The sequence below is a fragment of the Melospiza georgiana genome, chromosome 6, assembly GCF_028018845.1.
Source record: "Melospiza georgiana isolate bMelGeo1 chromosome 6, bMelGeo1.pri, whole genome shotgun sequence".
NCBI classification, from domain to species: Eukaryota; Metazoa; Chordata; class Aves; order Passeriformes; family Passerellidae; genus Melospiza; species Melospiza georgiana.
The window spans coordinates 39,346,271-39,373,345 of record NC_080435.1 but is presented as its reverse complement, the minus strand read 5'-3'; the positions used below and the strand labels follow the sequence as shown (position 1 = coordinate 39,373,345).

The 27,075-nt window shown below is 38.0% G+C and overlaps 1 protein-coding gene across 1 annotated transcript; it reads right to left on the bottom strand.

The window, feature by feature from the left end:
* Positions 1-4,437: 4,437 nt before the first annotated feature.
* Positions 4,438-25,647, bottom strand: BRMS1L (BRMS1 like transcriptional repressor). Its single transcript, XM_058027184.1, has 10 exons — positions 25,452-25,647; positions 20,855-20,945; positions 17,480-17,607; positions 14,754-14,833; positions 11,572-11,668; positions 11,109-11,192; positions 9,788-9,852; positions 8,444-8,483; positions 7,629-7,755; positions 4,438-5,958 (listed from the first exon to the last, which is right to left on the bottom strand). Exons 1-10 carry the CDS (start codon positions 25,585-25,587, stop codon positions 5,835-5,837), a joined length of 972 nt encoding a protein of 323 aa, XP_057883167.1. The 5' UTR covers positions 25,588-25,647; the 3' UTR covers positions 4,438-5,834.
* Between the last annotated feature and the right edge of the window lie 1,428 nt (positions 25,648-27,075).

Genomic DNA, 27,075 nt, shown 5'->3' with positions numbered 1-27,075 from the left:
AAATCAAGGCTGCTATGCCCTCAGCAGAACTGTAAGAAATTATTCATTCCACATAAAAGCCTGGCAAGCAAATGCAGATGTGCCACATACAGTACTTCCAAGGTCAACAACATGGTCTGTAGAAGGTAGATTCTGATATTTTAGCCGTATTTTGGCATAATCATCTGAACTTGAAGTCATACATTGAACTGAATGCAGGATTTCTTTGACTTTTCCTTCACTCTGAAGGAAATAAGGGTAAGAATCATATACTGTAATTCTCTTTTTTTTTTTTGAAGGGTAGTGTTGGTAGTGTGATATACAAAGCCAACCAATTTCCATCCACCTCCCAGGGCCACACACTGAGATGTGCTAAATACGAGATCTTACCATGGAAATAAGCCTCCTCAATTTATAAATAGCAGAATGTAGTCACCTTCAGGGTTAAGCTAACAAAGAGAAGTAACAATCACTGCTACATTTCTGAACTTTAAGTCGTGAAATTTTATGGCAGAAGAATGAGAAAGAAAAATCTGAGGACTTGACTTAAACTTCTTTTAAAAGTAAATAGTGTTTCAAGAGAAACCTCAAAGTGCCCTCTCCTGGCACCTGGCACTAACTGTGGGCTCTGAAACATCCTTAACCCGCAGCACTTACTATCTGGTTAAAAGGAAGTTCTTTTGACACACATTTTTTGTTAATAAATTGTCTTTATTAGCTATAGAGCAAGGATAAGAAACTGCATCATTTTATAGAATAAGAAACATTGAAGTGATCTGTTAAAAATTATTTTAAAGTGTAATTAAACTGTTCATACTGTTTAGCTTTTTTCCAAAAAAGGCACATGCTTAAGATTCATTTATTGTATTATTAGTATCACATAATATTAATGTTATTAACCTGCAACAGGATTGACGTAAATTTGCACTGCATTAATTACTGCTGATTATTATTGACACTCCTTTTTATAGATTCACCCTAGGAAGCACAACATTTTTGGTTTTAGTTAACCAAGCACAACAAGTGCAGTAAGTCAAAATTGCATTAGAAAAATAAACCTGAACCCTCTTTTTTATTTCTGGGTTTGGAGTTGCCGGTTAAAACACTCATTGCATTGTCCCACCTTTCCTTAACACTTTCGTCAGTGTAAGAGATGTATTTCATTTTGTTTAATTACATATTTTGTTTCTATGGCAACTAGACAGAATCTAATCCATTTCTGTTCCTTCCTAAGCCTTTACATAGTGATTTTCTTTCACAGTATAGTAGCAAAAGATAATCCTCCTTTAGAACTCTGAGTACTGTTCTTTCCAAATATCCCTTAATTAGTATGCATTAGGATTAAAACCAGTTGTAGTTGTGCTATAACTAAGAGAAACTGTGAAAAAAAACCTAACAGGATCCAAACAAAATTCGAAACTACCATCAAGCAGCTTCAGCATAAATTTACTGCCACCTGCAGGCAGGCTTTCACCGTCATGGATCTCCAGGGGGATGAAGGAAAGCAAATTTGATGCTCCAGCTCTGGCCAATTGATTCAGATATATTTTACTTACAGGAAAAGAAGAATCCACTAATGTTGTCCTGTTTAATGAAATAATTTCCATTATTTTGATTTCTGTTGTCCTATTCCAGCTTGCTTTTATTTGTGAAGACAGTGGTGATGTCTGAAGATATTCCTTCTGTAATAAAGGACACAAATTCTACTGCTGCTAAATACCTCTTGAACAGTGGGCTTTCTGTATTCATCTATTTTTCAAATAAATTACTATGTTCTAAAACTTAAGACAGATTTTCAAAAAAAATCTAGCAAGTCAAATCTTACAAAAAACATCAGGTCTGTGGCTAAAATACTCATTCTAGGAAAATTTGGACATTACTGCCTTACTAAAATGGCCTGAGTCCTTCATTCATATTCTTTCATACAGAGAAACCAAACTGAAAGAGTAACATTGACACTTGTGAAGCTTACAAATACCAAATATAAAGTTTACCTACAAGGCCTTTTTTTGAACCTATTACCATCTGAAACAATTCTTACAATATCATACAGTACTTTCTCCTATCAGAAAGTGATGCTGTCTCAGACAGTGCCTAGGGTAACCAGGGCTACTGAATCTGTCAGATTATTGTCAGCCTTCAGACCTTTCATGCAACATCTGGGAAAGTTAAATTTCTAGAAGTGAGATCTGCAGGGCTGCCAGCACACTGAAATAAGTCAGCTCAAAATATCAATCTCCAGCTTTTTCCAGAAAAAAACCAGTAATGAGTCTTAAATGGTAGAAGTCACATCTGATCCACCAGGACCATTCTCCATGCAGAGAAACAAAAGCATACATAATGCCATACAACTACATTTCTGTAGTTGTTCTGTCAATTTTGTAGCTCTGTAAATTCTGTAAATTACAACTGGCGTTTCCAGGAAATGTCAAGTTTACTGAATACACGCTGTGCTTTTGCTTCAAGTATAGACTGCAAATTCCATTCCAGAGGTAATATACTGTCTACCTGGTCTAAATTCCAGTGCTTCTGCTTGGGAATAGCACATTTAAGAACTGGCTTAGGAATGAGCACATGTCCCCAGAACAGAGCTTACTTTGCCACATGTAAAAGGCTGTGTGAACAGGGCTGTGATCTGTCAATCTCTCATCCCAGATTTATAGAAAGGTTTGGGTCGAAAGGGACCTTAAAGATCATCCAAGTTTCATCCCCTCTGCCATGGGCAGGGACACCTTCCACTAGACCAAGTTGCTCAAAGCCTCATATGGATTAAAGCCCTGAAGATTTTAGCTATTAATATGCAAAGTCTATTGGATATATGATTTCTTTCTCCTTACCTCTCTCCCTTGTCCTCTAAAGAAAGGGTGAGGGAGGGGGGAAGGCTGTTCTTTCCCAGTATTAATTGAAGAATGATATAATAATTGAAGAATCCCTCCAGGAGACAGAAAGCTGTAAGCACATCTCTCTTTTGATAAAAGTCTAAACCTACTTTTTTCTTTCTACTTAAAAGAAAAAGAACAAAACCAAACAGAACAAATCAAACCTACTGTTGGAAGACAGCATTCAAAATGAGTGAAAATTTCAGTACTTCATCATCTCTTACCACTTGATGGGGGTGGTGAGCTACTTACACAGGCCTTGGCTTACAAATAGAGTAAGATGTTCACAAAGTATAAATAGCCCATTTTTATAGTTTAAAAACAAGCACACTACGATGAAGTGCCAAAATTAAAATTATTTGGAAAGTTTAAGACCTGCTTATTATGAAATACCTCACCTAAACTCTACATAATACCTACACAGTAAGTATTGTCAGGTTAAATCAACTGCATTCCAACTAAATATATCAGATACTTCATTGTGGGAAAGATGAGCAGATCAATTTGCTCTGCGTTTGGCAAAAACCAAACTGCATCTCCTCTGAAACATAACTACTGATAGAGAAGCCTTTTCCACACATGTACAGAAAGTTATTTTTGTCACTCAGTGCCTCTTGTTCTTCACTTAATTTTTCATGTATTTCAGAATTCCTTTTGGCATTCCACAGATCTAAATCCAATTTGTAGGTTAAAACAATGCTACCAAAGCTTGAAAAATTTTAATGCAGTAGTGTAAAAGATAAAACAGCTGGACAAGAGGCTAACAATGTCTCTACTTCAAAGGACTAAAATCTGTGGAAGATCTCTCTTACATTTGACGTTGGATCAAGCAAAACATTAACTGTTCAAATATTAAAAAGATACAAAGCATGTACCAAATATGATTCACCTAAGCATGAAATAATTAAGCAGTTATAAACAAAAACCAACCTTACAGCTCTCCCATCACATCCACAGAAATGGTGATATGTCAAAAAGGAAAGCCACAGCTCAGTTTCCTGTACTTCTAGTAATGGAGTGAGTAGGTCCCAGTTGTCTGACCCCTAATTCACACTGCTGTGATTATTACCTCTCATGTTGATATGAATTATGTTTATTCTGAATTCAGAAACCACATTAATGAAGTGTCAGTCCAAACTGCAAGGTTCTATGAAGGGAAGTGTTGCTTTGTAGAAGAGAAAAAGCTATAGGAATAATCAACTGCAGCTAGAGAGATGCAAAAAACAAAAGAGGTAAAAGGAAAGGGGTGAATCACAAAACCATTTAGAGTACCCAGCATGGCCTAAATACAAATGATTTCAAGCATGTCAACATTTATGAGATTCTTAGCAGTGCTTATGTTTGACTTATAAGTGTCACAGAATAAAGTTTCCATAAAATATTTTCTAAATGTTTGTAAAGAAAAACCAAAATGTATACAAACAAACTCTCAAAACTCCAAAGAAAAAGGTGCAAGTCAAAAGTTTTTTTAAAAAGCCTTAGGCCTTCTGATTATTTAAAAATATTTCCCTTTACCATTTGGTAGATCAACAATTCCAACAACACTAGAAAATCAAAGAGCAAAACAACAGAAAAGATGTCCACTACCACAGATCATTTATTTATATACTAAGTTAAAAAATGCAAATATTTAATTACAAAAAGTTTATCAAACAACTGTATACATACAGTCCATATTGTTAAAAGCCAACATGTCAATTGATACTTTATGTACATTTGATTTATAATGTCATACAATTGTAGAAAAGCATCACTCAGCAGAAACTGATTTGGCATTTGGAAGTACTTACCACCCTGCACTAGAAGAGACAATTAATTTATATGTTACAATAAAAATATTTATTTGCTGTGATCATTTAAAGCAAATGGATGCTTTATTTTCTCCAAGAAGAATCATCATAAGTGGAGATTAAAGTGCACATAACCAATGTTAACAATTCTTCAACAATCCCATCTATCATTCTAGTTGCTCGAAGCACATCACAGTAACATCAAGGATTTAGGACTTTTCTCTGTGGCTAAAAGACTTGAAGACACTCAGTTTCCTAAGCTGCATGAAATACTTCTGGTGTACAGTGAGATGAAATGGGGTACAGAAATTTTGAAAATAGTGTTTGGTGGAAAACTCAGTGTAAATCTCCCAGATACATGACTTCTGGGGAAATATTTTCCTTTCCTAACAAAGATTCATCATATTTCATACAACTGTGGACCAAACATGCAGGCCATGCAACAGCATTTATGTAACCATCCCCCCCAGTCGTTCTTTGTGGGCTACATATAACACAGGTTGGAGCAACATTGTCCACCTTATGCATAAATTTTGCTGGCAATCAAGAAAAAACATCACCAATGATTTGTCTGCTATAGAATAGGGTCCTACACTAGAAAAGTGCTCTTCAAAAACATAGTTCAAAATATTGGCTTTGTTTCATTACAAGCAATATAGTAAACCTTACAAAATATAACACAGTCGGTACTAGCAAAGCTGTTGAGGACAATAATTTAAATAAATCAGTACACTTTGGATAAAAGGATGCTTATGCATTTTACAATCTATTCAAAAGCAACAGCTGAGCAGGCTAAATTTACATCCACAAGAGAAGCATGACAGTCACTGAAAATAAATTGAGTTGCTGGTAATTATGGTTATAATTTTTTCACACCAACTGGTCACCAATGGAAAAATAATTTTTTCTAAATTACAAATATGTTAAGTTTTGAAGCATTATACTTGAAGAGCATACTTCACATCTTAGGCACTGGACCCAATTTAGAGGCAAAATATCTGTTAACAGGATTCACCCTCCTCAGGTTTCTGAAGGCCGTCCATATGAAGCTTACATACAGCACGACCAACACACATTAGATACTGCTGGAAATAGATAAGGAGTACAAAACACTATTAAATACAATTTTCACCCATGGCACATCACGCATGGCAATACCACTTGTTTCACATCCGGTGAACAACGGTCAGTTGTGGTTATGCTTTATTGAATATTTTCCTTTCTGGAGCTGAGAAATATAGAGCTTAGACTTGCTTCCATCCGGTCTTTTAAACCAAACTTCATCATGGTTAATTGTTGTAATTATGGCACTACAGAAAATGAGGGAAGAAGGGTCAGGGGAAGAAAAACAAGAAGAATTTAGAAAGCTCATAAGCTAAAAATAACCTCAAAAATGCAGCTGTATTTCCACACAGTAAATGAAAATATGCATTAGTTGTAAATGCTAGGCCCAAAAGATACTAGCACCACTCTAAGGACAGTTTTAACATAATTCCTTGGGAACTGCATGTGTCTTTATTGAAGGTAGCAAATGTTACAGCCATCTATTTTATTCTCTTACAAGAAAACCCTAACAGGTACAAATACTTTAATTGTTTATAAGAACAACAGTCACATACAGAAAACACAACAATAAACTACCCATAGTAAAAAAAAAAAAAACAAGAAAAGCCTTGAAATTACATTGAATATGAAGTACTTGAAAAAAAGTTGGACAACCTGAAGCCAAGATTTAAAGCACAAAATGTATTAAACTCTTACTCATTATGCCAAGATCACAAGAAATAAACTGAAAGTGACTTACTGATTCCCTGTTAAATGAGCCCTGTTTCTATGCTCCTTGTAGTAGCCTTTAACACAAACAGTGAACAAAACTCCCTCCTCATACCCACAGAAAAAAATATCATTTCAAGTACACTGATGGGGAGAACAGAAAGCACAAAACCAATGATCAAAACAGTTACTAGAACAAAGATCTAATGCATACTGAATGTGACAACTCCCTCAAGTCTTACAAATTGTGGGGGTCTTAAAAGCCCAGGAAAGCTTCACCGCATGACTGCCCTGTTAAGCACCAGCTTTTAGCTTTTGTCAGACACTGGATACTAAGATCTTTACTTGGCCCAGTACAACTGCTGTATTCTGCTACATTAATCCAGAGGTTTTTTTAATTTCAGACACAATCTGTAGTTTACTAAAATACCTTCCTGTTTCAGCCCCGAAGAAACACCAAAATCACCAAAATTTGTTCCTCTACACCATACATAAGGAAGAAAAGAAACAGCCAGTTCTACAGTAAACTACTGACCTATAAATTTAAAGTCAATTTTCCTGAGTACATGTGCACATTTACGTAACATCAGGCTTAGACTTATTTGCCCCATTCAGTAAAAGGTAAGATATATCTTTTATTTTAAATACACTCCTTTTATTTTTAAATACACTCTGAATTTTAGAATTTTCAAATATTATCTATGCAGAGAAAACACATTTATAGATCTTAAACATTCAACCTAATTTGCACACTAATATTTAGACTGTTCCAAGGCAGAACCTTTCTTAAGAGAAGAAAATACCATTAAAAAGTTCCTCTCTTCTTTCAGAGCACTAATCAATGGAAAACAAAGCTTATCTTCAACAGCATGAAGTGTTTTTCCATAATTAAGTATTTTTGGGTCAAATTCTCAAAGCAACAAGATACTCCAAAGATACTAGAAAAGAAATTACTCCGAGACTATCAGAAACTAGTAACAGCTTAAATTGTTAAGAGAGATCCTAACTTGACAACCCTTCAATCAATTCCAACCTTTACTATCCTCTTTCACAAGTCAGCACTCATCTCAATACCTGTCTTCCAAGGTGAACTAGTAAATGTCATTGAGGTGGCAGTATTTCCACACAGGCCTTGCTCTTCAATGTCATCATCCTAGTTATTGCTTAACATGAATGTACAGAGCTGCATAAGCTGAATAATCTTTACCTTGTAGGACATTCATCTTTCTTATCAATGCATATCGTCTGCCCTCGTCCATACCATTCGCCATCATAATAGAGTCTTCCTTCTTCAGATCTAGCACTGTGGAGATGCTTTTCTAATTTGACAGGTGCTAAATTAAGTAATAAAAGTGATTTAATATTAGCTTCACAGAAATCAGTTAGGCAGTTAAATACATTTTCATCAAGTTATTTACATAGAAGAGACATTTTTTCCAACAGTAGTCTGTCTTTTAATAATTCAATTGGAAAATTGGAAGCAATATACCTTTTTATTTCCAGTCAGATTATTAAAAGTTATATTTTCATTTTCAAATAGAAGCCATCACCTATGTGCCTATTGTCCCTTCTCCTCCCCACCTTCAAATATGTGATTTTCCTTTGCAAAAACATACTTCTCCCCTCAGTGCCAAATATGCAAATATGAATACCACTCCTTTCCCACAGCTTTTTCAGAGTTGTAGCTTGCAGTCAATTTAAGCATCCTTTGAAATGCACCTGAAAGGTGCAAATGCTCTCAGCTTTCTGCCTAATCTTGTGCAAACACTGGCACAGCTTGCTAATATGAATTGCTGTAAAACCACCATTAGAAGGCTGAATTTTTTTTTATAATTTTCTAGAATTTTTGTCACAGGTATCAGCACCTGAGAGAGGAGAAAGACCAAAGTCCCATCTTCCAGCTACTTCACCCCATCCTCCATCACTATACCAGTACTGTAACAAATACAATCTGCCTGGATGCAGCTTGCATCATTAGACACAGCAAGTTCTGTCTTGTGAAACTAGACCATGTTTACTTACGTTCTGGCTTTACCCTGTGTGGTCCCAGCGTAGCCATTGCCTTGAAACACAAAAGAAAATTAAAGTTAGTCAGCAGGCAGAGTCATTTTGGCTTAACTGCCAGCTTTAGTTCTGCAGTAACATGCAGTGGTACTTGCTTTTATATGCAAGTGTATACTTGCATTTACACACAAAAAATACAATGAGAATTCCAAAATAAAAATGTGTTCAATGGTGACTGGGTAGCTACATAAAAAAGCATTTTGAAGGTGAAAAAAAATCACCTTCTTTATTAAGTTCTTATTTCAATAACTCAAGCTTTTCTAAATTAAATCCTCAAAATTGCTCTTATGCAATTCTGTCAAGAAAACACAAAATTACATTAACTCATTCTGAAAAACAAAATGCTATATGAACAACCTAATCTTTTAATTTATATGTTATAAGCTCACAAATATTAGTTCATGTAAACTCCAGACCACACATAACCTTGAGAAAAAAATAAGCACTGAAGAGGTTTTGGGGGCTCATTTGTTTGCTTTTTTTGGGATTTTAAAAATTATTTCCAGAAAAGACAAAGCCCTAGTTTGGGGGGGGAGAGCCAAGATCCTGGGTTTAAAATTATGTAAAACTAAAGAAAAAAGCTCTAGGGAAAGATATTTTGTGTCTGTTCCTCTGATGTGACAGAAAGAGAAAAGTCAGACAAGTTCTCATATAAAGGTCACATTTTACTTCTTCAGGAAAGAGGTACAGGGAAAAAACAGCATAGAAACCGACTCAGCCAACTGAGTCAGTGGAATTCACCTAAGTGGATTGCTATTCCATAAACTGGGATGCACTAGGATATTAGGAGAAGCTTTCTGACTGCAGCTGCAAGGCAAGGATAGCATTTCATTACAGCAAGATCCTTTAACAGTGTTACAATATTAAAAAGGCATTATGCAATTAAAAGCTGGATTTATTTTTTCAAATGTATCAATTGACTAAACAAATTTCTCTTCCTCTAAACCACGACTGTCTCATAACCTGAGAAAAACAAAGCTCCCCATTTTTATGTTAAAAAAGTGTAAGTAAAAAAAAAAGTATAAGTAAAGCACATTTTTTCATGGAAAATTATGGACTTCCCATTTCAAAGATACCCTCTTGCACCCCTTTAATGGATTCCTCTTTATGATTTGGGTAGAATCAGAAGAAATAGCAATAACACAGCTTGAAGTAAAAGGATTAACTGACTACTGAAGAAATAAACATCTATTTAGTGTTTTGATCATGTAAGAAATCCAGTTACACATTTTTAAATAGCAAAAGCACTAGACATGAACCCAACTAAATCCACAGGCACTGGCATTCATCCTTTCATCTTACCTTCCTTATTGTTGTCCAGTCTTCAAGTATATCAAGGTCTTGTAACATATAAACTATATAAGGCCGTGGAAATGTTAGGGAAAGCTCTTTTAAACAGAAATAATAAAAATACTCTAATGTTTCTAGAAAGGTATTAATAGGTCTGTTCTGCAGGTCATTCACAAAAAGCATACCAACACGAAGTAAAAGCTCAGTGCAAACACATCCATCTTTGAATTATGCAACCTAGAAGTACACTTTTAAGAATTATTAAAAGAGGTAATAATAGTACGTAGATACTCAGGGTACTGGAGTTCAACATAAGGATAGGATAAACAGCTGAGACACAATCATTCCATTCCTAACAGTTCAAAAATTATTCTATTTGCAATAATTCAAATGACAATAAAAATTCATTGCAATTTCAATGTACCACTGCAAAACAGCACCTACACTAGTATCAGCTTAGATAAAATAATTATTTTGGCATTATTCTGCATCATGTATCTTCAAGAGAAAAGTATGGTCAGCCCCACATAGCTGAATATCAAATATTTAAAAAACAGGAGGCAAAAAGGCAAAGCTCCCTTCCTTAAACTATCAATTGCAAAGTAAAAATGTGTATGAGAACAAATGAACTTCAGAACAAAATTCCATATAGTATAGCTATTCCATTACAATAGTCTTCACTTTCTACTTTGTTTCTACCCATTTCATCTCTGAAAAATAAGCTTAGCAAAAGACGCTATGGATGTTTAAAAAAACAATGTCCTAAAATGGAGAGCAAGCTTAAACTTAAAACTCCATTTGAAATTTTAGAAATCTTTTAACTACTTTCAGGTTTTTTTTCTCTAAATAGCAAAAAGTTAAAAATTAAAAGCTGGGTAAAATTTCTAGTATTTGCTTCGCACTTATCTGACAAGTTCACAGCTATTTATAAACTACAATCAAAAAGAACAAATTCATTTACTTTAAAACTGAAATGATTTTTCGCTTTATAAACAGCCTGATATTACTGAGATTTTATACCTAATACTAATATATAATTGATTCTGCTTTTGCCTTGTAACTATTTTTCTTTAAGAGTTAGAAAAATCAACTTTTAGAAACATTTTCTATTTCAAACTAGTAGCTAGGTAAGAGAATCTTAATTTCAATTTTCATGATGGGAGGATATGTCAACATGGCTTCTCTAATCTGAGTAAGAACAATGTCTGCCATGCAAAAATCAGTTTTGATAATGCATTATCCCTTCAACTTGATATTAATGACCTATGTAATAAAATTAGCTATAAAACTGCAAACACTACTAGAAAGAACAACTATTTCAGTAAAAGGATATCTGATACAACAACAGGTTTCTTCTTATCTGGGCTAAATGGATCCTTCCTTTTCTTCCTGGACTGGAGCTCATCATTCCATAATTCTGGAAAGATATAATAAGAACATGCTATGAATCAGAAACATTTACAGGTTTAGCTCTTTTTATAGCAGAAAATAGTGTCCAAAACAAAATTTTCATCAGATATCATTTCTGAACAGAATAAAGGTGTTTATTCAAGATTCAAAGAATAACAAGATTTTGTAGACACAGATTAATACTCTCAAAACACACAAGGGATGCTGACAACTATTGAACCAAAACTGAAGTTTAAATTCAACCTCCGGCCCAAAGTCTACAGTTGAACAGCATTCAACCAGACAATCTAAAACTCATCAGACATACTATGTGTACAGTCAACTCATCAGTACCCAGCAGAAGATTAAAAACAAATAATAAAAAAGCAAACTGAATTTCCAGCCACCTGAGGTAATGTCAATGCTATGTCTGTCTTCTTCAAGTCTTCTAATCTTCTCTTCTAGTTCACTTTGTACAGTATCATACAAGAGAAGCTTCTCACTCTATAAAAGCAAGGTTACAGATTTTTACATTAGTGAGTTCAGTGATCTAAATACTGACAATTTAAGGCATCAGTGGAAGCAGCATAAGAAAAGCTTTTTCAGAAGCCACAAAGCATATGACATCTCCCTCTATCCACTTTCTTAGCATGAGATCCTAGCTCTTTAAAGACAGCACACTTGCTTAGCACAAGTGAAAATATAATTACATATTTATCAACTACTGGTACCAAGAGTAATTAAAAGCATGCAACTATCTTTCCAGAATAACTCTTTGCATTTTGACACAAACATAGTGTTTTGTGCATAGAAAAGTTTTACTCACAATGGGTAACTATAGTAGGCTCTAAGCCACCTTCCATTACAAATCACAAAAGCTAATGTTTTCATGGAAAGCCTTTTATAAAGCTATCTCCTACACTAAATTGCACAGTATCTTACAGATCAGTTACTCTTTAGCATGAAAACCCACTAAATTCTCTAAAAGTGTAGCTTTGAATTAAGCTGAGTTCCAAGCCTTAAGAAAATAACCTTACTGCTCTTTCACAAGCTTGCACATTTCCAAAACTCTGAGTAGAAAACACAGCCAATTGTTCAATTTCAACATTCACTTTCAGTGAACAATGTCTTTAACAACTCTGGAAAACAGAGCTTGGACTGACTCAAAAAATAGTGTGACCAGCTCAAGACAATGCACCCAGTTATCTGCTACCATGTCTCTGTCAGAAGCTGCTGCTCCCTACAGCCAAATGAGCAAAGTCTGCACCCAAGCTGCTCTTGCCCACAGCATGGCAAGCTTCCCTTTACCTGTGTTCAAGCTAGTTTGTAGAGTGAAGCAAATCAGTCAAGGAATGGACAAAGAACCCTATTGCACTAAATGACTGTCACGCTTACCATTCCCTCAAGTTACAGGGTATTCAAATTCTGGAGACCTCCTTTCACATATTTTTCACATGAAAAATATGTGAAGGCTTTATAAAAAACATTTCCCAGGTGAATTTAAAAGGCAGAAGCCTCTTTACATTTATCTGAAGTGACAATTGAGTGTTACCTGCTCTGAGACCATTTTAAAATTAAATAGTGCCTGTGTTTAGACATGTGTTCTGCTTCAGGTAGCTGGTAACAAACAAGGTGTGAAAGCTATTACAGGCATGAGAGGCATTCTTGCTGAATGGTTATATTCCAGAGCAACAGTAATTCTACAAGCAGCATTTCTGACTTCATAGAGCTTTTCCTCCCAAGAGACTTGTACTGGATGGTGAATTCTGAATGTTTCACATAACAGCAAAACAAGGGACAAAGACCACCTCAAACAGGAATAATACACACCCAAGGCAAATCATTTCATCATGGATAAGAGACCTTGCAAGTCTTACAGGATTCTGTCCAGCCTCAGGAGTATTCACAGGAGTAAGGCCAGCCAGTAATGAGTCATCTTTCATAACATTTAATGCCTTCCCAAGGCATCAAGAAAATGGAAAACTTTTCTAAAGTACACATGCATACTCTTGCTTTATTGCTATAGTAGGTATCAGGAATTATGGAATATAGTGAACCACTCAGAAGAACACATCTTTAAGTAATTGTAAGGGGACTCAGGAGTACTATGATGAAAAGGATCTAAGCAGCTATGTACAGCATTGGACATACATATATTGAGTGTTTGTACTACAGTATCCAGTATTTAGACAAATGAACAGGAACCTTTATGTTCAAGGAGAGAAATGTATTTTTCTTGTAACTGCTTTTGAAATTACAGCTATATCAGTAGCTTTCTAATGCCTCTCAAAAAGACTTCTTTTTTTTTTTTGTTATTAAATGTAAGGCATTTTTTACTAAAATTATGTCAGGTATTTTAGTTACTTTCCTGGTAATCTTTTTATAAAAAATGTAAAAATCATGTGGGAATCTATTAATAAGAACTTGATAATGAAAAAATAAGAAGACTTAGCACTATATATATATACATTTATATATATATATATGCAAAGTTAAACTAATAAAAAGCCCTTCAACATCCTCATTAACAACTCAGACATGGGTCTTGAAGAAATACTAAGTAAGCTTGCCAGCAACACTAAACTGGGAGGGGCTACTGACTCCCTCAAGGGCAGAGGGGCCCTGCAGAGAGACCTTGACAAATTAGAAAGCTGGGCAATTGCCAACCAAATGAAGTTAAAAAAGAACAAGTGCTGGATTCTGCATCTGGGACAGGGTAATCCTGGATGTACAGACAGACTGGGGAATGAGAGGCTGGAGAACAGCACCATAGAAAGGGATCTGGGGGCCCTGGTTGATGGCAAGTTGAACCTGAGCCAGCAGTGCCCTGGCAGCCAGGAGGGCCAGCCCTGCCCTGGGTGCATCAGGCACAGCATCAGCAGCCAGGCAAGGGAGGGGATTGTCCTGCTCTGCACTAGGGCAGCCTCACCTCCAGGGCTGGGGGCAGTTCTGAGCACCACAGTATCAGAAAGCTATTAAAGTACTAGAGAGTGTCCAGAGGAGGGCCAGGAGGATGCTGAAGGCTCTGGAGGGGAAACCATATGAGGAGCAGCTGAGGTCACTTGGTCTATTCAGCCTGGAGGAGACTGAAGGGAGACCTCATCTGGGTCTTTAATATCCCCACAAGGGGAAGCAGAAGGGCGGGTACCAATCTCTTTACTCTCATGACCAGGGACAGGATTTGAGGAAAAGGCATGAAGCTGAGCCAGGGGAGATTTAGGCTGAGTATCAGGAAAAGGTTCTTCACCCAGAGGCTGGCTGAGCACTAGGAAAGGTTCCCCAGAAAAGTGAACCCAGCTTGTCTGAAGTGTTTGGACAACACTCCTAGGCACATGACTTAATTCTTCAGTGTCCTGCACAGGGCCAGGAATTGGACTAGACGATCTTGATGGGTCCCTTCTAAACCAGCACATTCTATGACTCTAATTTTCAGATGCTCTGAATAACTTCTTGCATGGACTTAAATATTACACAGCAGTTGCATTCAAATAGCAAACAGCAATAATAAAAACATGCACTGAACCTGAAAAGCATGACAGACAGTAAAGTTAGATGAGATTAGCTATCAATGTGAAACAGCTGGCACAACCTCACAGTGCTGTCGAGAGGCTTGAATTTCACACTCATATTTGTTCTTCACAGATTCCAGACAAAGCTCTCTATAGATACCTGTAATCAGACAAATTACAGCAATATTACTTTCTTTAGCAAATATCTGACTTCAGAATTCTATTTTAAGACTGCCTGCAGGTGCCAACATATGCACACAGTAAAAATACAGATATATTACATTAGGCACTTAAGAGTGGCTGGCTGCTTAAAAGAATAAAAATAAGAACAAGTAAATCCTTAATTCTGAAGATCTGAGAAAAACTAAATGCTATTTTAATTCCTTCTCCTGTCAGTCAATAAATAACACCAGCGGTCACACTAACTTTAGAAAATACACCAATTTCATATTTCTGATCAGATTATCCTGAATATTATCAGTTTTCAAACTTAAGTACTGAATGGCCTCTTCTCTTTTCTAATTAGAGTTTAAAATAAGGTTTTGGGGTTGTAAAACAGCTAGAAAACTGACTGAAAGAAAAAAGTTTTACAAATTAATATTTGGAGTAAGACTTACTTTATAATGCATGATCTTATTACATTACAATAATTAATAACACTGTTCCATTCTTAAAAACAGTCATCTTGTGATTAAGGGTACCACTTCTAAGCATTAGGAGCATTTTTAGATATTTCTGGAAATGTGTCCACTAAGCCAGCTGAAACAAACCTTAGAGGTACCTGAAATGTAATATCAGGCAAGCATCTACAGAATTTGATTTAATATATTCAATGCATTCAACAGAAAACACTTATATTCCTTCAGATTAGAAATTTGAGGAGTTCAGTTTGCACACACAGTGGTGGTGATCTGCAACTAAAGAACTACTAAAACCAACTTCCCTTATAGTTCAACTTACTATAAATGAACACTACTAGGGGAACAGAACTACTAGCAGCAATCTCTCTGAAAAACAAACCACCAAGTATTGCATCAATCACCTTTCCACAGTGAAGCTATTCCAGAATTCAAAATGTTCTTTTTTTACATTGCTATGTTATGCTGGCTTTTATTTTCTTAATATTTATGGCTGACTGGTATATTTAGGTCACATATTTATTTGCCTGAAATTGAAAAATATAGGTATGAACCATCCTAGAACAAACAGTTGTTTTTCTGACTTGCTATAATAATCAAGATCCACATTTTGAGTGAATAGTGCCTTAGAGAGCCAAGGAACACAAGTTTCTTTTCTAACACAGATACAATTATATCCCAAGTTTAGCTAAATATAGTTTAGTTTAGGGGTTTTGTCACCACTTCCTCCCCTTTCCTAGGCAACCATAGGTCCTTATGGGTTACTTGGTGGAACTCAAGTCCTGCTATTACCCACTTCTGTAAAGGCTCTCAAACAGCAGGAGCACATAAGCCAGTTCTGCAGTCTCTTGCTTTCTCTGGAATAATTTTATCAAGGTCATTCAGCTGGGGACAAATGGAAACAAAAACCTCCTATTTTCTATTTACAGCTTCAAGGAAACTGTTGTTTTTAAGCTGGGCTTTTTTACATTGAAACATGGCTCTTCAATGGTGCTGACGACCATTCAAGAGAATGTGTAATATCCCATTACCCACCTACAAGAAAGCACTGATGGACAGCCACATTTAAAACTGATAATTAAAAGCCTGGATTAAGATCGCTTTTATATCAAACCTTTGGCAAGTTTAACTGAGATCCTCCCGCAAAGCCTAAGTGGGCTGCTTAGGACTAGTCACGTAGATTTGGGCTAAGAACTTAAAACCCAATAAGGCTGGGTCAGCAGCTGAGAAAAAGCATTACAGATAAGACCTGGAGTGACAGAAATGCAACAGATCAATAGATTTCAAATTCTCAAAGTCAGAAGTACCAATGAAGACATACTGGGTATTATGAAAAGTATAAGGTGGCCTGCCACTTTCCAGTTAGCCTGCACCATGTTTCTGCTAAATTTCTTAGAAAAGACACTGCTTCTCTGCCTACAGATCATGGGTGTCTGTCTTTTGGCTCTCTGATAACCTGTGTTATGTAAGCCTTAGACATAGAATCCTCCTAATGGACTCAAGCTGTAACACGAAACAAATTTACAATAGGGAAGTACAGAACTTTGTCTTCCTATTATATTACCATTTCATATGAATATATGGTTGTATACAAGCAGATAAACGTTCTTCCCTTCTTCTATGAGCACAAAAACCTGTATAAACCTTAGTTTTAATAACTAAAATTCAGTTTAGACAAAAGCACCAAGGACAAGAGGCTTTTCCTCTCTCCCTAGACAGAACAGAAGGATAGAAACAGAGGAGAAGAGACACAGACTAGAAGAGCAGGAAAAAATATCATCACATTAGATAGCAAACATTTCATGACATAGTACCTACATAGCTCTTCAAGAGTGACCATTGTGTGGACTTGATCCCAAACCTCCTGACTAAAAAAAATCTTAGCTTTTACTCAGTAATCTTGTTCTTACTACACAACGACAGGCAGCTATTAAGTGAAACATTTAAAAAACCCGTATTTTTAGTGGGATGTTATCAGGCAACTTATGCACGGAGGTAAACAACATATTAATTTTGATTTAAAAATTACTTCATATTTAAAATTATTCTACAATATTTCTAACTTTAAAACACACTCCTTGAACAATTCTAAAGAAAACAGAAGGTTAACCTTAAAATGCATAACAAGTTTATACTTTGAAACAGCAATACTCATTTTACATGCTTACCTGCCACCTTGGTTCGGATCTGCATATTTTCTTGTAATGCTGCCAATGGTTCTAAATATTCAGGTGCTTTTCCAGCTATGACCTCTTGTAGCTTTGCATCCACTTGGCTTAATCTTTCTTTGTAAAGTCTTAAAGTAATAGAAACAAAAATATGTATTTTATTTAAAATAAAACAAGTTAGAAGAAATATTTCTAAAATAAGTATTTGGCATCCCTTTGTTAATGCTAAGGAACACTTAAACAAAATGAGGATTTGCTAGTGTTTGAATTTTCCGGTACATATTTTCTTTTTCAACAACAGTATCCATGTCTACCAAGCCTTTCTAAAAAGCAAATGCAAACAATGAGAAGTGCAGAAAGGATAAAATTAAATGTATCTCCATCTCTAAGGAAGAAAAAAAATTGTACATGTGTTAATAATAGGACATGAATCAACATGGCAGAGGAGAAGAAATGGTAATACAATGCATAAGAACAAACTAGGTTATGTCATGACAGAGAAAGTCAGTTTGTTGACAGAAATCATCATCCACATTTTATGTCACATATCTGCTCCCACACTACCATAAACTCCTGTAAAAATCTAGATGTTGCATACTATTATAAATATCATGAGGTAATTTCTGACACAATACATTCCTGACAAAAGGAAGTGTAATTAAAATATTTTTACTTTACTTTATGAAATTCAGTCATTCCATAAAAGCAGATATTTTCTGGCAGACAATGAATAAATCTGCCTGCACTTTGACAAATTTCATGTAATATCAATTACAAGCATTTTAATCTCAATAAAGCTCCACATACTTGTAACTGTTAGAGTTCCATGTTAGAATCATCAATATAACTAACTTCTCCTGCTCTCATTTTTCACCTTGCACCCCACAATCAAAAGGTGTAAAATTAAAGCAAATGTGTACAAACTCTGTGTTACAAACAAATCAAGTGCTACCTGCTTACATAGACATAACAGATGTCCTTGGGACAAGGATGCTGCTTTTTACTTATTTAAAGTGCACACGTTAAGTAATTAATTAGACAAAATGAAGTTCATGTATACTGATCTATCAAGACTTCTGAGAAATAACTGCCTGTTCACCTTGCCACCAGGATTTAGCTGTCAGCTAACACAGCCTGCAGCTGATCAAACCCCAGTTTGCTGGGCTTAACCCTTGAAGAGCATGCTCTGCACATGGTGGTTAGCACAGAGCTACAGCAGAATTATTTAGCCAGACCATAAGCCTGGCTGCACAGTGCACCTGACTGGGTCAGTCACTAACATTTGATTACACAGTACCAGATACATCAAAGCAAGCAGATATGGACAGGGTGCTGTCAGCACTTGGTACCACGCACTAGTTGATGGACTGCAACTATTTATCCATTACTTTCAAACAATGATTTTTCTAAAATAAATAAATGCTATCAAACTACTGTAAATGCTACTTATCTCATAACATCCAATTCCAGTTTCCCTGAAATGGATGAGGGGACAGACCCAATCATTACACCATCTCTGCTGTTAGTTAGTGACAAAAATCCCATTGTTCATGCACCTTTTTCTACTTTCCCAATGTCATCGTTTCCCTATTCACAGCTGCTTCTCCCCATAATCCCTCTTCCATCATTCTAATGCTCCATTTCTGGTATCCCCATCATCACTGTTCTTCCAGCCCACACAAATACCTCTATATCTGAAATAACCAACATGTCTCTACAATGCCTTCCTCCATATACTACAGCCCTACCACTTCTCAAACACCATTTATAAGCCTTAAGCCCCCAGAAGTATTTGCTTCCTTCCTCTCAGGACCACCCTCTTTCATATTCACTTCTTACAGATCTGTTTTCACAAATTGTTTTCAGTCATCCAAGCTGTTGAGCAGATGGCTGACAGTTTTGAAAAGCTGACAGTTCTCCAAATGCCAAACCAATCAGTACCAACTGGCTCCAGTACTCATCAGTTGGCTGTATTTCACAGGTTTTTCCATGCTCAGCCCAAAGAGCAGGACAGTCTTCTCTAGACACTGCAGCAAGGAATTTCTTGTTGGGCAATTCCTTCCAGACCCTATTATTTCCAGATCTCACAGAGTCCTGTTATGCAAAGAAAGTTGTATGTCTCAGCTCTGTAGCAGAAATAACTATCTCACAATATAAATACATATCTGAACCATAAGAACAACTAAGTTTCCAATTAAAGCATATGGCCCAAGAACAGACCAGGTTTTCTCAAGGTTCCACTTATCAAGTACCTTATTAAGTTAGTTGCCAAAATACCACCAATTTTAAGCTTGAACAGATGCACCTAACTTAAAACAAGTTTTACTTCACATACACTGCTGGAGTGTGTCCAGAGAAGGACAATGAAGCTGGTGAAGGGTCTGGAGCACAAGTCCTGTGAGCAGCAGCTGAGGGAAAGGAGGCTCAGGGAGATCTTACTGCTCTCTACAACTACCTGAAAAATGTCTGCAGCAAGATGAGGGTCAGCCTGTGCTACCTGGTAACAAGAGGCAGGACTAGAGAAAATGGTTGCACCAGGGAGGCTTAGATTGGATATTAGAAAAAATTTCTTTCGCTGAGTGTTCAAGCATTGGAACAGGCTGACAAAGGAAATTGTGGAATCCTTGAAAATGTTCAAAAATATGCACACATGTGGTGCTTAGAGACATGGCTTCGTGGTGGACCTGGCACTGATAGGTAAATGGTTGGACTTCATTATTTTAGAGGTTTTTTCCAACCTTAATGATTCTATGATACAAATGACAGGCTGTAATACAAATGACAATCGCTTTTAAACAACTGTGGCTATTTAGTTTATCTCTTCTTTCTAGTAGGTTTTTACTAGCTACTTATGTAGGTATTAGGGCAGACTGAGAGATAACAGTATTTTCATTTTATCTTGTACTGGTACCTGGTTTGCAGTAACCACAAGAAACATTGATTGGTACCAACTATAAAAACTACTGCTGTAAAAAAAACCCCAACCTAATTCCTTACTTAGGAAAGACAATGCATTTAGGTCTCTCCCACATATATAAAATTATGAGAATGATACTGAATGAACAAGTAATTAAACAAAATCTCAAATTTCCCTAAAATCCCAGTTTCTTGGTTCTTCTAGGGAGTTTGATGTAACAGACCCAGACTAGCCCTTCACAGGAACATTTCAAAACCATCCTTACAGCAAAACAAAAAATACATGAATACACAGAAACATTCTAGAGCAACTGCCTGCAAGTAATTTCAGAATTCCCAGTCCTTACTCTTCTCCAGAAGTAGCATCCACATATATGAAAGACAAGAAACACCAGCTGCACACACTACTTTCATGGAATGGATCCTCAAACAAAGCACTTAAAACATTAAAATACTTACTGATCTTTAAGATCTGTAAATTGCTTTTCAAGATTGGACATTTCATCTAAACATTCCATTCTTCTTCTTTCACAGTCCTCATCATCCATTTCTAAGAATAAAAAAAAAAGTTACCAATGTAATATAAACCAAATAAACTGGCTTTTTGCTTCTGGTGAATGCGGGGGAAGGGTGCCTGAATTATAACCATGAAGGGTTTCCCTCATATTATTATTCTCATAAAGCAGAATATGAGAAATCACTTGGCACACAACCTACAAAGAAACCGAGATCTAATTCTAGAATAAACTCCATAAACACAATTCTTCTTCCTCAAAACAGGAAAGAACAGCACTGTAAGACCTTAAGAGGGTAATTTCATGACTGAAATACAAAATATATAAGAATGCATGAAACAGAAAAACTAAACAATGCATATCACACCAAATGAAAGAAAACATTAAGCATGAGCTGTTATAAGTCACCACTGAAAATTCAAGTGTATCCTGGGTTAGTACAAACAAAAGCAATACCTGGAATATGCACAGTTATATGCACAGTTCAGTGCATATAAAATTCAAGACTTGTTTTATTCATATTCCTAAAAGAAAAAGTAACATATAATATTGAAACAGGTTTCATCCTGTCCAATTGGAAGACTTCTTTGAAGTTGAAATATTAATGTAAAAACATCTGAAGTTCATTTTAATGAGCATTCAAAATCACTCCAATTAAACAGTTCTTAACCTGAAAAGTCTAGAACACTGTAGACACGTGACTTTATATGTTTTTATGCAGCAAAAGTAGTTAAACTCTTTTCACAGATTTTATTTTCATTTATATTCCTGATTCTTTTTTGTAATTTACTTAGGGAAGATAAAGCAACATAAATACACAATTTTTTGCCAAAACTTTTGACACTGCCATTGAGACATCCAATATTACTAAACATCAGCTGTTACCTCCATTGGCCTTTCTTAGACTAGAAAACTGAGAAACTAAAATACAAAATTCTTGACTCTTTCCCAGCCTTCCCAGAAAAAAAAAGAAAAAAGGTTTTGTGAAGCTATATTCAAAAGTCAGATAAGTGAAACTGCTTTATAACAGCAGTACCTGCAGGAGTTAGCCCTCGGTTGATAGCTGAGCACTACCAACCAAGAGCAGGCATGCAGAAGGCATGGCCGTGCACTCAGGAACTGAACTGGCGCAAACAGGCCAGAGGCTTCAGAGAAGGCACTCTCCTAAGGAGCCCTTACTTATGTAAGCAGCTACTCTGGCAAGAGAAATCCTACCTGCTGACAGAGAGGAAAAGTAGGATCCTAAACCCAGCAGGGATCACTCTTTTAGGCTACAAACAACCCTGAGCTTTTTGCTTCTTTGTCACTCACATTCTTCCAACAAACATGTTTAACTGCTTTATGCTGTTTTCTACACCAACTACAGAATGCAGCATCCTTCATTCTTATTGCTCTGCAAAACAGTGTGGCAATTTGTGCAGCTGATGAGGTGAAAGGAGTAGCTTCAGGGCCACCAGCTACTTGGAAGGATCCCATTAAATCAGATTGTCTTCTCAGACCTCTCAGCACTTCTTCCTGAAATCATCACAAGCTTTTTAAGACTAAAAAACTATACTGACCTTCTCTGCCTGGACATGCAAACCAGCAGCCAGCACAGCAATGCCAATCAGTGTTACAATGGCAACTGTGAGCCACAATTAAAAACCTAGTGCAGTCTGTCATACTACTGTTAGTACAGTCAAAAAGGAAGTTTTAAAACACAGGATAACCTGAAGAACTGGAAAGCAGAGCAAGAAGATTTGAAGACAGAACTTAAAGATACAATGAATGGGGAGGGTGGGGGAAGAACATATCAGGCTGTTAAGAGATACTATTTATATAAAAACATTGTTCTCAAATGTAAGGCAAAACCATAATCCCAGAATAAGGCTGAAAATCAAATGAAAGAACAAAGTTTTATGTGAGTGTTGGACACAATATCCAAGCCAAAATCTATTTAGCAATTCATAATTTGGCCAGATTTAAGGAATGTGGCAATCATATTACTCAGAGTTGCCTAAAGCACTTCTGTGCTACAAAAATACAAGTCTCTTTAAAATGTGAAGGCACCTCCCAGTGAAACCAAACACGAGCAAGCACTGGGATACCACAATTTTTCCCCTTTATTCTCAAACATATTTCAAATGTGTTTTGCTATGCTTTCGATTCCAAGTATGTTTTAGGAAGGAGTTCACTCATAAACTCTTCTTAAATTAACATGGATTTTATTGTTCAGGGAGTACAAAGCAAAGCAAACTAGAACTGTAATCCTGGTTGAGCATACCCACTGTTGGAGGGGGAAGGGACTGCATCTTACATTTTAAACTTGTGTTGCAAGGAAATTGCTATTCATTGGTATCTGAGGGTACAGCTGACTTCCTTGTAGATAAAGAAATCACACACACCTCTCTCTGATCTCCTCTCAGCTACAAATACTCTCAAAAGCCTTTGACTTTCTGCCTAGAAGCCTTCATTCTCCCTATCATTGATACTAAATGTCAATTCACATGCCAAGTTCAATTGTTTCATCTGTATTCTTCCTCCAATAAGATTAATAAAATTATGAAGATTTTCAGAGTCCTGAAAGATATTTAATTCCCCACTTACAGAATTTCTTCCTCATGGCCTTAAACAACATTCAGACTATGGAATATGCATTGCTGAAAAAGTAAAATGCTGTAAGATCAAATCTCATGGCTTTCCAATTGATATTAAATCCATATTAAAACAGTTGCTGATTAGGTCCATCTTATCTCAAAACCTCAGATTTACCATACAGTTTCATACTGCAAAAAGTATTTAGGGTACTCTGAAACACTTTCAAAACCACAGTTGTTTTTTCCTACTATACTCAAGCAGTCTAACACAGTAATTAGGGTAACTGGGTTTAAAGATAAAAAAATGCACACAGCACTTAAAATGTAACAGCACCTAAAATAGCTTTTTTAATAAGCTGTGGCCTATATAAAGTACTTCAAAAAATGGCCAAATTCTCCTCTGGGATAGTGAGCATAACTTGTGGCTTCTTAAATTCATCCCTAACAAACTATTCTATAGCCAAGTCAATAAAACACCCGTTCTAAACACATAAAAATGAACAGGATAGAAAGAGTGCCAGCTCTCAAGGACCAGTCATGCTTCCTCTAACAGCACCTTTTGTGTTCTCAGGCATCTAGTGAAGACAGGAAAAAAAGAAGGCTGAATGCAAGTAAAGAAAATTACAAATTTGACAAAAAATTTATTACTAATTTAAATTGAGACTTATTCCTTGAGGAGCTAATCATTTTAAGTCTGTAGGAACAATACACTTACAGGAAGTATGTTCATATTGGTCAAGACACTGAGACAAGCATGTTATTTTCTGTCCTCATCACACTTTAAGTACTCCCTTAAAAGCATTCTTCTGTGGAATGCAACAAAAATTATCTGGAGAGCATCTTGCATTGTTTTAAAGAAACACGAACAGACTACATTCGCTTAAAACACATTTATTCCTTCCTAATCCCAGACTTTCAGGCACATGGTATGATGCTTGGGTGTCCTGTGCAGAGTCAGGAGTTGGTCTTAATGATCCTTCTCGGTCCCTTCCAACTCAGCATATTCTACAGTTGTAATCTGGTGATACAGGGGCCTCAGCACTAAATCACTTAAACTGCCAGAACCGTATGTCAGGACTAGGACTGGTCCTGGTCCATATCGACATCAGGACTTTTCTCAATTCATTAACTCTGTCCAACTTCCTTTCCATCCACTGTCTTGCATCTCATTGCTAGTCAAATGAGACACCACAAACTCCTACCGGTTATCACCTGGAAACGTGTTTTAAGATCAAAGACAGAAAGTAGTAATCACAAGGAAACTTAGAACAGATAATAATAACCTTCTTAATAACACAGTGTAAATTAAGCGTAGAAAAAGTGATCCCTTTATAGCTAGATTTCAGCTAATAATGTAATTCAAAACCAACAGTCCACATGGACCCTATGGAAAAAAGAAGGGACCTTTAACTGAGCAGAGGCTGAAGCGACTTGCAAAAGAGGCCAGTGGTATTGACAGGGTTTCCAATATCCCTCCAAACACAGGTCTTAAAACACCTAGTTGAAATTTATGAGCTTGCATGGAAATACGCACTTCTATGTGCGTACACACGTGTTCATGTACGCACACGTATGAATATATGCCAAGCCCTTAAGCGGAGACCCCAGCGAGGACGCACTCAAGCGCAGCCGGGCACAAGCCACGGCTCGGCACGGAGCGGAGCAGCGTGGCCCAGCCGGCCCGGCCGGGTACCAGCCCGCTCCGCAGCGGCGGCTCGGGGCTCGGCGGGGCTCGCTGCCATGCGCCCCGCCCCGTTCCTGCGCCCTGGCCGGCGGCCCCAAGAGGAGCCGCGGAGCCGAAGCAGGGGCTGGGCCGGGGCGGGGCCACGGGGGGAGGGGAAGGGGGGGACACCGACAGCCACCAGAGCCGGGGCGGAACCGGTGCGTCCCCGGGGCAGCACCGAGGGCTGAGGGAGCCGCCGCGGCGCCCTCTCAGCGGCGCTGCCTTGCGGGCGGCTGCGGTACCTGAGCTGTCCCCCTCCTCGGAGACGGACGAACTCTCGGTCTCCTCCTCTTCAGAGCTGCTGCCCTCGTTCTCTCCGTAGTCCACCTCCATCTCATCGTGATTATTCTCCTTCTTCTCCCGGGAATGGACCGGCATCGTCCCCGCCGCTGCTGTGGAGCGCCGAGCCCGCCCTTCCCGCCGCCGCTCCGCCGCTGCCACCGGCCGCTCCTCCCCGCCCGGTGCCTGCGCGCCCGCCCATTGGCCGAGTCCCGCCGCCGTCCAGCGTCACCCCGCGCGCGGCGTTCTGGGAGTTGTGGTCCGACCTGAGAGGGCCGGCGGGGCGCTGTGAGGGGCCGGGTGCGTAGCGGCGGCTTTCCGTGCCCCTCTCCTGTCCCGGGACACTCACAGGACTGCTCGGCGCCGAGAGAGGCTTCATCGCGGCCGAGCAGAATTTTGTACCTGCCCGCGTTTCCCGCAGGATGCCGAGCGAGGCTGTGGCCCGGTGCGGTGTGGGGTTCGATCGTGGCCGTTCCCCGCCGGAGTAGCGGAGTGAACGACGCGGGGCCTCACGTGTGCCCCACCACCCTCCCGCCTGGCAGGGCGTCCCTTGTGGCTCGGATCTCCGAAGGGAGAGGTCATTGTGGTTATTGAGGGGAAATTCTTTACTGTGAGGGTGGTTAGAAACTGGAACAGGTTGCCCAGAGAAGCTGTGGGTGCCTCATCCCTGGAAGTGCTCCAGGAACTTTTGGAACAAGATGATCTTTAAGGTCCCTTCCAACTCAAACCATTTTATGATTCTATGAATAGTGGCCTCCCCTGCAGAACTTGCTTCTTCTCCAGTGTCATATGCTGTCCTGTAACCAGTGTGATATGCTTTAAACTAAGTCAGACTTAACTGAAAGTGGCAGCTGTCCTCTGAGACTGGGTATGAGAAGTGACTAAAGAGATAATACTGCAATCTGTGCAGGTTTGGGGATCATTGTTTTGGCTTTGAGTATCATTACTTGTCTGTTCATTCACCAGTTGCGGTACATAAGATGTGCTGAACAGAAGTGACAATTTCTGGAAAAAGCTGTCCAGACTGTGCCCTTGCTCTGAGGGACTGATTAGCTTCACTTCAGGACATAAGCACATACAAGGAAGTGTGGCAGGGATCCTCAAGAGTCCTGAAATACAGCGCTGGTTGTGGCCTGCAGGTCAGTGGGGGTGATATCTTTGGGGCCAAGGTGGGCTCCCTTGTACTGCACAGGCTCACTCTTGAAATCTGGGCCAGCTGCAGGAGCAGTAGAAAAGCACAGTGTGTCTCAGTGATGTGATGTGCCACTTCAAAGAAGTTAAAGTTGTGTGTGCCTAGCAGGAGCAGTTCCTCATATTGAGATCCAAATTTAGTCCCCCTCTGCTGTCTGCCTGGATGTTATGGAGGCTATATTGTGAGGCAGTTAATAACTTCTGCATTTCCCTCTGGATTTCCACCTCCATAGCAATAACTGCCCACCTCAACCACAATAACCACTGCTGTTCATTACTCACTTCTTTTCTCCCACATCTCTGTATATCCAATGCAAGTAATTTCCCTGTATCTCCCCCAAGAGGAATGTATGTAGGTGTGCCACCTCTTCTCCAAGAGCAGTGAGAGAAAAATTA

Coding starts and splice junctions, on each gene's coding strand:
- BRMS1L (XM_058027184.1), bottom strand. CDS start 25,587: ATGCCGGTCCATTCCCGGGAGAAGAAGGAGAATAATCACGATGAGATG. Junction 17,608..20,854: donor TTTACAGATCTTAAAGATCA/GTAAGTATTTTA, acceptor TATTACTTTAAG/ACTTTACAAAGAAAGATTAA. Junction 5,959..7,628: donor AAAGATGAATGTCCTACAAG/GTAAAGATTATT, acceptor CATTTTCTGTAG/TGCCATAATTACAACAATTA.